Source organism: Centruroides vittatus, unplaced genomic scaffold (assembly GCF_030686945.1).
Source record: "Centruroides vittatus isolate TY-2023 unplaced genomic scaffold, ASM3068694v2 contig_458, whole genome shotgun sequence".
Lineage (NCBI taxonomy): Eukaryota > Metazoa > Arthropoda > Arachnida > Scorpiones > Buthidae > Centruroides > Centruroides vittatus.
Window position 1 is genome coordinate 292,953 of NW_027122254.1, and position 12,065 is coordinate 305,017.

The 12,065-nt window shown below is 29.1% G+C and overlaps 1 protein-coding gene across 6 annotated transcripts in view; it reads left to right on the forward strand.

The window, feature by feature from the left end:
• Nucleotides 1-12,065, forward strand: part of LOC136977394 (calcium/calmodulin-dependent protein kinase type II alpha chain-like) — a 196,249-nt gene that overhangs the window by 114,865 nt on the left and 69,319 nt on the right. For all 6 annotated transcript variants that reach the window (XM_067272859.1, XM_067272858.1, XM_067272856.1 and 3 more), the window contains exons 7-8: nucleotides 8,312-8,414; nucleotides 11,812-11,895. In XM_067272859.1, coding sequence (XP_067128960.1) covers nucleotides 8,312-8,414; nucleotides 11,812-11,895 — 187 coding nt within the window. The remainder of the gene's footprint in view (nucleotides 1-8,311; nucleotides 8,415-11,811; nucleotides 11,896-12,065) is intronic.

Sequence of the window (12,065 nt, forward strand, 5' to 3'; positions counted from 1 at the left end):
GCAGCCAGAACTAACTTGTGGGAGCACTGATTCAACATTGAATCAGAGTTTGAAGCTTCTTGCATAATATATAACATCTTTTTTTTTATTGCTTATTAGTGATGTAACGAATAGTATATTTGGCCTCAGCCGAATAACGAATATTCGGCTAGGAGCATGGCTGAATACCGAATATTCGGCCAGGAGCGTAGCTGAATGGCCGAATATTCGGCCAATCAGCACGCAATTAACGCAAGTACGAAAATTGGCACGCAAACCGCATTATGGCAAGGATCGCGCACTCTGCTCTCTGTTCGCCCGCTGTCACTACGATTTTTTCTTCCAGTAGGTCTAAATTATTTAAATTAATTAATTTAATTATAATTATTAAAGTTAATATGAGATGGAGCCTAACGTCTACCTCTAGTGCCAAATTGGTTTATAATTTATGTAATAGCCGTAAATAGCCCGATATGATTCGGCAGTTGTTGGTATTTAGATATAAGTTATAGGTTATTTTATTTGCAATCGATCTTTTAACTCTAAAATTTTGTTTTTACTACGTATTTGTAGACTGAATAGTGCCCTAAGGATATACTTTAGTGGGGACATATGGTGTAGTTTCTGCTCAGTTGTGGAACAGTTCAAATATATTATTGGGGGTTTTCTATTTGTGAAGTTTTGTGATATTTTGTTGCTATTGTTTTTGTCAATATTTTTAAAATTAACATGATTTCAAATGTTATCTTTTGCATATAATGAAAATGCTCCTTCTTTGCTTTATATATAAAATAAATTATATATTAGTTACTCATCTTCTAGAAATAGATAAATAATTCTTTCATTAAATACGATAAGTTTCAATAAAACGTTTCGTAGATCATTTTAAAATATCGTAAAAAATATTAAAATATACGCGAATACGAATATAACATAATTAACTAAACAATAATATTAATGCCCGATACATTCTAACCTACACGCCATCAATGCCATAAGATATCGGGCTAGATAAAGGCTATAATATTATTTAATTACGAAATAATTTAATACTAGAGTTAGATGCTATTTCTTATTAACTTTAATAATTATAGTTTAATTTTCAGCATTAATAGAAGTTACCAAAATGATTAATTTACTGTGTTTTTGTTATTTCTTACTTCTGTTTTTAGGTATTCGGTATTCGGCCGAATAGTGACTAAATATTCAGTATTCGGCCGAATAGTGATTTAAATATTCGGTATTCGGCCGAATAGTGAAAAATAGGCCAAATAGGCCGAATACCGGGTAGTAACCAAATATTCGTTACATCACTATTGCTTATGCATCATCATTTTTGTAGTCTGCAGGTGTTGCTAAAAGAGCTGAAAAAAATTAATCACACATGCAAAAATTTTTAATAATTTCTAAATTATTATGGCAAATCTTAAAACGTGTTAAATTAACAAAGAAATCAATGTTTTTATTTGAATCTAGCTTTTGAATTTAAGTGAATACATTAATTAAATAAATATATAAATGGTTGTTTTAATTGAAGCATAGAAAGACCCGTAAATTTGTAAGCATTTGCAATTAATTACCAATTTCAGACACAATAAAAAAAAAATAGTTTGACCAAGCAGTATTTCCATAGATACACAGAGATAACATATAATGAACATATTGAAGACTAGGAAATTAACTAGAAACATTTTCATATTTGTTTTCCTTCCTGTGCTTCAATAAAGCACAAGAAGGAAAACAAATATGGAAATAAAGCAATTATATACTGGGTGATTATAATTAAAGTTCTCTATTCAATTCTATCTAGAAAGATATTTAACAGTCCAAATGCAAGCAAATCTGGTATGATAACATTTCAGAACACACAGAAAGCATTTTATTAAAAGAAATTAGTACCAAAACTCACCATTTTGTCACTGCAAATAATGAAAAGTAGTTTCCTTTTCATAATTACCTTGGACCATTTTTCTTTGAAGAAACTAGTCTCAATGGATCTCATTCAGAGATACTGAGAGATGCTCAACTCCTTAGTCATATTCCAACTGCAACAGTGACAGTGGTTTGAGTCAACAAATTTTTATGTGAGATGGAGCACCATATCCACATATCAGCTGTATATAGCATCATCTGTGACAACATTTCACCAATAACAGAATGATCAAACATGCATTTCTACAGCCTGACCATCTCATTCTTTGGATCTTAATCTAAATGATTTTTAGTTGTGGGAAAACTTAAGAAATGTGATTTACCAAGGATAGACTGCAAGTTTGGCAGTCTCAAAAGTCAGTATCACACTACCTGTGAGAAGCATCAGTTACAGTCAGCTATTGAATACCCTGTTTATCATCTAGCATAAATACAATCAACTGTACTCTAAACCTGTTGTCAGTGTCAGTAATAATGTTTTTTGTATCATAAATAAAATCAGGACCAACCTTGGGAGCTGTGGGACCCAATTAGAAACTTTTTTTTTTTTTTGCAGAACTTTAGGCTTACAGCCTATGCCTGTGTCTGTAGAATCTTAGAAATATAAAGTTTATTATAGACCTTATATCCTCAGTGTGGCTTCCTTTAGTGTCATCATTATCACTGTGCTGTGACTCTACTTGCTCTTCTACATTTTCTGAGATAGATTTGTCAAAATGTTTATTTAATGCTCCTGTCACCTTTTCTGTTTCGGCTGCCCCTGCCTTGGCTAGAGCCTTCTTCCTACTGCCATTGAAATATTTTCTTCTAATTTTCCTTAGTCTTTTACCCATAGTTTATCAACAAGATAACCCAGTATTTGGTGTTAATTACTTTAATGTTATAAAAAATATTGTTGAAAATGTTAGATCATTAAGTTTATTTTTTATGATATTAAAATACAGTGGAGCTTCGTTATAGTGCTGCTCACTATACCACGCACTTGGTTATAGCGCAGGCGATGTTCACGACATGGTAGGCTCAAACATGTTTATACAGGTCTGTGCGGTGTTAGTGGGTAGCACATTTTATTGTGTGACCTTTCTGTAACTTGCTTTGCAAGGTTTATGACCCGGTTGTTAGTGTCTTCTAAAATGTTGATAAAAAGCTGATTGAGCTAGAAAATGAGATGAATGAAATGGGGCAAAACATTTTAGAAGATGCATTTTATTGTTACTGCATATTGAGTAATTGTGTATGTATTGAATTCCTGCATGTATTTTGAGTAGTGTTTAATTATTGTATGCATGATGAGTAAAAGAAAAGCTTGACATTATTGCTAAAGCAAAGAGGTGAACTGCGTTACACCGCGCCGCTTGGTATAACGTGGGTGTTGTTTCCTGCCCGACATGCATGTTATATTGGGGGTCCACTGTAATTAACACCAAATACTGGATTATCTTCTTGACAATTTGTACTAAAGTCAAATGATTACTGGAGTAAATTGGGCTACATTACTGCTACTAATTATTATTAAATACCAAGTAATTTGGCACTAGAGGTAGGCATTAGACTCCATCTCTTATTACATTTAAGGGGATTAATTAAATTAATATTTATTAAGTAATTTAGAAAATTCTGGAAGAAAACAACTGGTTCAAAGTGGGACTTAAACCCACAACTGCTACTTATTGTGTAGATGTGTTGCCAGTTATACTAGATGGCAGTTATGGGTTAAAGTCCTACTCTGAATCAATTCTTTTCTTCCAGAATTTTCTAACTTATTTAATAAATATTAATTTAATTATAATTATTAAATTTGATAAGAAATGAAGGATAATGCCTAACTCTAGTACTAAATTACTCAGTATTTAATAATTATTAATAACAGTAACGTAGCCCGATTTAATCTGGTAATCATTTGTCTTCAATTATCACGCTTTGAGATGTTTATATATAAACTGTTCTTTTATTGATATATGCTGAAGTGAAGTTACATTTTACCCATATTTACAAGAACCACTAAATCTTAAAAAGTATTAATACAACAAAATATTAAAATTGGCACCCATCATTGAAGTGACAAAAAGCAAAGCAGACTGTATTTAATGTCAGTTTCACATTTGTCATAAAAAATTCAGCAAACATCACATTATATATATATATGCCAAACTTGACTTATATCACATCATTTTTGTGCCTGCAGGATATACTGTACATCTAATATACTTATATTTGTTGTCCTAATTATCTAGGCGTAAGTAAAACTTAAATACTTGAATCTGGATGTAAATCTACAATATAAGCTGCAAAAAAAATGTTTATATACAGATAGATGTAATCAGTGGTGATATTCAGCGGGTTCGCACAGGTTCGGCCGAACCCGTTGTTAAAATTTTCAGTTTTTGAAACCTGTTCGCCCGAACCCGTTGTTAAAATTTTCAGTTTTCCAAACCTTGTTAAACACACCGAACATTTCTCAGTGGTTTTGTTTTTTAAAAAAAAAATATATTAAAATATACATACTATACCCTGTAATACTACTAAACTAGAGCCTTATACCCCGCTTGCACGGAGCATTTCAATGTAGATTGTGAGCAAGGTCGGGGACTATGTCTTGGTGCGATCTCTCTCGACTGGAACGAGGTTTAATCGCGATCGATTCAAGAGAGTTCTTGAAACTAGATCCAGTCATAAGAGAGATCCCACAATCTCACGCGCGCGAAATAATACAAGATGGCTGTGGAACACGTGTCGGGCTATGGACAGCAAAATAAAAAGGATATTGTATTTCGAGAGACAATGGCATCTGTCTATTATCAGCAGTGCCATTTGGGGTGAAAAATTTCTCTGCAAAAAAAAAGAAAAGAAAAAAAAAGTTGACAGCACTAATATACTATTGTTACTTGGTCTTCGCCCAGGACTCGTTACGTTCCAAATACACCACTGATTATTAGATATATCGCAAGAAAAGGTCTTGTATTTATTTCTAGCCAAAACTTCCATTTCGTTTGTCGGTGATTGTCAGGGAAAAATTTTCTGCTAGCGAACCCTTTGTTAACTATTTCGAATATCACCACTGGATGTAATATGGTAATCTAATCAATGATTCTGTTAAAATAAAGTTTTTAAAGATTTAAAAAGTTACTGCATGTATATTTACATGTTTGTCTTTTTAATTTTTTATGCTATTCTATAATTAGCATATTTAATTTAAGTACAGTAAAAAAAAGTTTCAAAATATAAACAGTATAAACAAACACTAACAACTTTTTAAAAATTTAGAAGAAAATTAAAATGGTCACTGTTTATAAAACCTGTAATGTGGTGTTAATGTATGTTGCAATGCATTGTATGTTTTGATAAGACTAAAATAGATTACCTAGCGTGGGGACCAGTTGAAAGAAATTGGCCAAATTGGCTTCAAGCCTACTCTGAATAAAATGTTTGTCACTTATAATATCAAATGTCACCATACTATCTGATTGCATTTGAACTGACAAATATCTCTCTGGACAGCAAAGAATAGAAGTCACCCCACCTTTAATTACAATCATCCTGCATATGTAATTTATATTTTGAAGCATTTTGTAATAACTTATGAAATAAAAATATATATGTTGAAGGTTGTTTTTATTGGTGAGTTGAACTCTATTCCAGCTTAGGTACAATTGGTTTTAAAAATATATATATTATTAGATTAGAATGTTTGTAAAATTATAAATGTATTACAGGTTGTTTTGACCATCAGTCATCATAAGAAGAATTCAAAGTTTTCAGTATCTTTTCAGAAAAAAGGCTTTGTTAATGTTTTTGAATCTCAAATTTACACTTAGAGAATTTTTATTTTGATTAAGAAAAGATCAGTTACAATGGTGATAACATTGTTGCAATTGTTAAATTTTTAGTGCACATAATGCCATAATCCATTAAAACAAGAAATAACTGCTGTCTGTCAGCATTAAACAATTTTTATTATCAACACAAGCACTTTCGACATTTTTTATCAGTGTCATCTTCAGACAAACAACATAACTTTGGAACATTAAAATTTTAAAAAAGAGGAACATTAAATATTTGAAAATGGAATACTTATTTTTGAACAATGCTAAATATTCAAAATTGAATTCATATTTTTCTAAGTTAAATTTAAACCAACATAGGCAGAATTACAGCTTGCCGCATAAAGATAAATTAGTATGAAATAACAATAAAATTAGATAAAACAATAAGATAAACATTTACATGCTATTAGTAAATTTGTTAAACACCCAAATTTTTAAAAAGTGATAGCCAAATTCTTGGAAGATTCAACATAGATTTATTACATGGTTCCATTCTTTTAATAAATAATGCCTCCCAAATAAATAACTTTTGTGTCAACACATTGCATTACAGTGAAGTCTCATTCTATTTTGGCACACAATTCCTTTTTACCACACTTCTAGAAAGTTCTGTAGTACACTGTACATATATCATTCTGGTGTTCAGTAAGACAAATCTGTAATTTTCTTGTCGTCCTGATGTAAAAAATATTGGCACTGCTATCTGGCTGTTTAAATGGAACAAAATAAACTCTCAATTTTTCTAGTGTGGAAAATACATCTCTGTTGTTGCAGAGGGGCTTGCACAAGATTATTTTTGGTTTAATTGGAAGGCTTTTTCCAGGCCATTGCAAGTTTAGCCAAGCCCACAATGAGGCAGCCTGGTGTTGAGGTAGAAGTCCTGACTTATCTGGAACAGATTGCACCAAATTTGATCCTGGGTTGTCGCTTTAGCAGTAGTTTGATGTTTTAACCACCTCATTCATCTAGATGGCATTATGATCTTATTGTGTCATGGTTTCTGTTGAAATGATTTAATTTCTGAACATTTTAGGAATGTGAAGATTTAAAGATTATAATAGTCTTAAAGAAACTGAATTAACTCAATTTTTAATTAACTGAACACTTAGTTTAAAGCTTTATTTAAGATTTTCTGCTTTATTTTGAAGGTGTTCAAATGATATACTTGAAGATGAAGTTTTGAAAACTTTGAAAGTGTTTGTTAAGAATTTTTTAATTAATTAAAATAGTTATTTTGTAGTGATGTATAATTTAATCATTACAAAATGAATAAATAAATACACAAAATTGTTTTAGGCATTGATATAAATGAATAACTCTAAATTTGACTTTAGTTTTTTGAGTTTTTTTCATTAGCATTCAATTCAAATTGACAATGATTAATTATCAGGAGAGAAATTTTCTCTCATTATTTTTATTAAATTAAATTGCTTTTTTGAATAACTAAAATATTCTGATTGAATATTCTAAAATTAACTTCAAACTTTAAATGAAATGTTATTCAATTTCAGTGTATTTATCAAAAAAATTCTATGTAACAAATAGTCAAACAAGTTGTTGTTATTAATTACAATAACAAAAATTATGAAATAAATCTAGAACCTATATAGTCTAGCAATATATTTATTCAACAAATAAACAATAAATTCACTAATTGAAGTATTAATTATGCCAAACAATCTGCTATATTATTGGGCTGTAATAAGGCTAATTAGTATAATTTTCAAAAGAAGAAAATGCAATTTATGTGTAGAATTTAGCATTTATTTGTACAAAATAAAACAGTGTTTAATTATAATTGTTCAGTGCCATCCATTGACATCAATGCATTTCTCAACTCTTGTTGCAGAATTATCTTAGTTCTATCATTCACTATTTGGTGATTTTACAATCTAAATAATTAAAATAATAATGTAACTGCCTATTACTTTCAGTGAACTTGTGCAGGTAGTTCTTGATTTTCTGACAACTTGTTCTTTTGTACATGATACTTTAATACCCCTAAATTGCTTTTTGTACACCAAATTCAGATTTTCTTCCATTTTTAACTGACAGACAAAAAATTTTTTGTTGTTGTGTGATAGTACTTTATTTCAGTTTTGGTTGCAGTAACAGAAAAATCATTTGTAAAAATTAATTTTTATTGTCTATTTTTTGTTTAATCCATGATTTTAATATTTTAAATAATGTTTTTATGCATTGTAAGTTATTTGCTGTAAAATCTTAAAACTTTACTACCTTAATAAAAGATTTTATAATGTTTCTTTTTAACTTATTACTTCTATAGGAACTGCACTTGTACAACTAGAAACCTTACAACCATCTAATGCAGTAAAAATTTCTTTATTCAAATGTTTTCAATTGTTTTAAACTACCTTAAAACTGTTGGAAATTCATTTTTTTTTTTTTTAGAATAATTTTCTGAAGATGATCATTTAAGACAATTGAAAACATTTGAATAAAGAAATTTTACTGCATTAGATGATTGTAAAGTTGATAGTTTCTTTTTAGCAGTTAAGTTTATCCATTATTTTAAGTAAATTAGAAAAATTAAATTTTTTAAAATTAATTTACAGCCAGAAAACTTACTGCTGGCCAGTAAAGCAAAAGGTGCTGCAGTTAAATTAGCAGATTTTGGTTTAGCTATTGAGGTCCAAGGAGATCAGCAAGCTTGGTATGGTGAGTGCTAAAACTAAAATAAAAGAAAAATCTACTTAATATAAATGTTGGAGTTTAAGGTGTTATGGAATAAATTAATTGTTTGATAATGGTCAAATAATTGGCAAAATGTCTGCAGAAAGTGACAGACATCCCTTCTCTACACTGTGACTGCTTGATCCCAAGTTTGTAAATATATAACATGCTTGATTCTATTTAATTTATATTGTTTAGTTTTGTTTTGTTTTCTGCTGGGTACATTATTCTATTTTACTTATTTTACTTTGGTTTCTTAATTTGTAATTTTAGTTTTTAAATCTTTGGAAATATATTGTATGATCTATAATTGAACATTGAAAAATGTTGTAAGAACATTTTAAATTATGTACGAATGTTAAATTTTAAAATTTTCAAGAACACCAGGTAAAATTTTATGTTCAATTCTGATGTTTTTGGAACTGAAACTCTAGTAAAAATGAGTTTAGTTTCCTTAAAAAAGCTATCTTTATTACATATAGTTAATGTACTGTACATAAAATTTAATACATACAATAGGAAATAACAAAAACTTGTTTAAATTATTAAAAAATTAACACTAGTCTTTAATTGCAATCTACAACACACTGATGAAATAAATTGATGATGAGACATAATGTTAATTTTACTAATGTATTAAGTAAAATACAGTTCTCATGTAAAAATTATTTATTACAATTATTGTTTTGAAAGATATCACTTATTTTGCTTTGTTTTATACAGTTTTTTCTTTTTAATGCTGCTAAATCCCTGCCTTGATTGTCACATGATTTGAAAAATATGCTCTGGGTTGAATTTTTATGTTCATAGGCATTTTTATGTTCATGAAACATTTGATGCATTAGAAACCTTGTAATTCTTTAATCATGTTTTCTATTTTTACTAATTAGATAGCTCAATAGTATCCCTACAGAAGATCATTGATAAATGTTATTACATAAAGTTTCATAATTTCTGGAATTAATACTCTTTGAAGTTGATTTAAGTTACCACCGTTAAAAGAACTTTAAAATACCTACAGCAGAAAGTTTAATAAACTAAAACAGGCAGATGTTGTTGATCTATGAGTAAGATCCGTATCAGGTCTTAATCACATTCCAAATTGGAATGCTAGCAGAAACATGACATATTTTGAATGTTATTGAATATATTTAAATATATACAAATATATCAAGCTATATGATTACAAAAATAATACAAATGCTCTACAAGTTTTCTACAATAATCTAGGTCTCACACTTGTATACTAAATCCCTGTATTTCATATCTTAGAACAAACTGGATGTGAGACAATGAGATACAAAAAACTCACTCCTTATTGAAAGTCAATAAGGTGTGTTTTTTTGTATCTCATTGTGTATGTTATAAAAGTGCATGAACCCTTTGGTTTTTAAAATAAACATTGTTTTTTAGTTGCATAACTCCCATTTGTATTATTTTGATATCTCATATATTGATATATTTGTATATATTTAATTGTATTCAATGATAATCAAAATATGTCATGTTTCTGCTAGTTTTCAGTTTTGAACACAACTGAGACCTGATGCAGATCATATTCATAGATTGAAAACATTTGTCTATCTTTTAGTTTATTAAACTTTCTGCTGGAAATATTTTAGGATTCTTTTGAAGATGGTGTCATATATATCTTCCAGTCTAGTAAAGACTTTAGTCTGACTCAGTTATTTATTTATTTATTTATTGCAGCAAAATTTAAAAAGCTATAGAAAGTTTTCTTAATTCTGATAATGCCTTTGATAATATTTAATAAAACATATTATAGTCTCAACAAGATAAACCTGATTATCTTGATTAATTTAAACCAAAGAATATCTTGCCCATTCAAATTGATATGATTCTGTTTTCCTTTAAAATTTTTCTCTTTTTAGAGGCTAATGATCTCAAGGATTTTTTTGAATTAAGAACATTTTTGTTTTTATATTCTGTTGCCTAAGTTAGAATTAATAATTTTAAATTACCTCATAATGCTAGAGGGCAACAGTATTATTAATTCTAACTTACCTTAGAAGACTAGGTTACTTCTCTCTTTTCTAATAAGAAAAATTATATCAAATGCATTAACAGTTAGAACTACTAATTATTTTAAACAGAATTTAAAACTTATAACAATCATCTAAGATATTTATGTTAAAGTATATTTTTAGTAATAACTAAAAATGTATTTTCATTCCTACAAAATGTTATAATAAGAAGTAAATGAGATATTTCATATTATATTTAGCCGAGGTCGGCAACTTATGGCACACATGCCAAACGTGGCATGCAGGACAATTTTCAGTGGCATTCGTTGAATAGAAATGTAGTAAAAATTATTTTTTAATTATTAATTACACATTTAAATGGAAGTCATAGTTCAGCAAAGGCCATGTACATTAAAAATGAATCTCTTGTTTGTATATTTCTATTACAGTGCATGCATTTACGCTCCGTGTCACCATCTACGTGTTATGCAAGTGCATCACATGTAAGAACATAATTCAATTAACAACTTAACTTCAAAATTATACATTTTTGAAGTCTATTATAACTGGACTAATTTTGATAACATATATCATAAACTTGGTAGAATCATGTCAACACTCGGAATAACACTACAATTTATGTTTGGCACAACACCACTGAAAGGTTTCCGACCCCTGTACTAGACCAGCAGTCGGCAACCTTTCTGACCTCACAGACCACTAAACTCACAATTTTGAATCCTGCAGACCACTATCATGAAATTTTTTTAAACGATACAAAATCTATAGAATAATGATCATAAAAGTTCAATTTTACTATATTAATATGAAACTCACATGTTTAATTATAACAAATTAATGCAAGCTTACAGTTCATTGCTGCTTGTTTGAAATAAGTCTATAGATTCTTAATGCTTTCCATGAAGGACGACAATTGCACTCACAATATTGTTTATTGTTCATTATTTATTGATAAGTCACTTCGTATTTGGTTTTAGATTTGAATAAAAACCCCCAATGAGTGAGAAAAAGCAACTAAGCATTTTGCATTTCTTTCGTAATACTTCATGTAACCTTCAGTTGATCAATGTCCAAATTTCTCCATGGACCACCCAAATTTTCTTGTGGACCATCAATGGTCCACGGACCACTAGTTGCCGACTGCTGTACTAGACTATTGATAGCTTAGCTTCTGTTTCATTCCAAGTAATGGAAGTTAAGGTTTTGGCTCTTTGAACTATGTTATCGATTATATTGATTAGCAAAATTATGAAATTTTTTTATTTTAACAATAATATTTGTTAATAATGTAAATATTATGCAAATTATATTCTAATTATAAACATTAATAATATACATTTTGTTATACATTTATTAATTACTTCTTTTTTAAACAGGGTTTGCTGGTACTCCAGGTTATTTATCACCTGAAGTATTAAAAAAAGATCCTTATGGCAAACCAGTTGATATTTGGGCCTGTGGTAAGTAAATTAGAATTAATTGTGATCAGAAATCCAATTATCACTTACATTAAGACTATGAATGAACAATGAATTATTTTCATTATTTTATCTTTTAAGTAAATGTAACAGAACTGTATTATTGGGACAAAATATTATTTTTATTTAATTTGTATAAAGATTCCAACAAC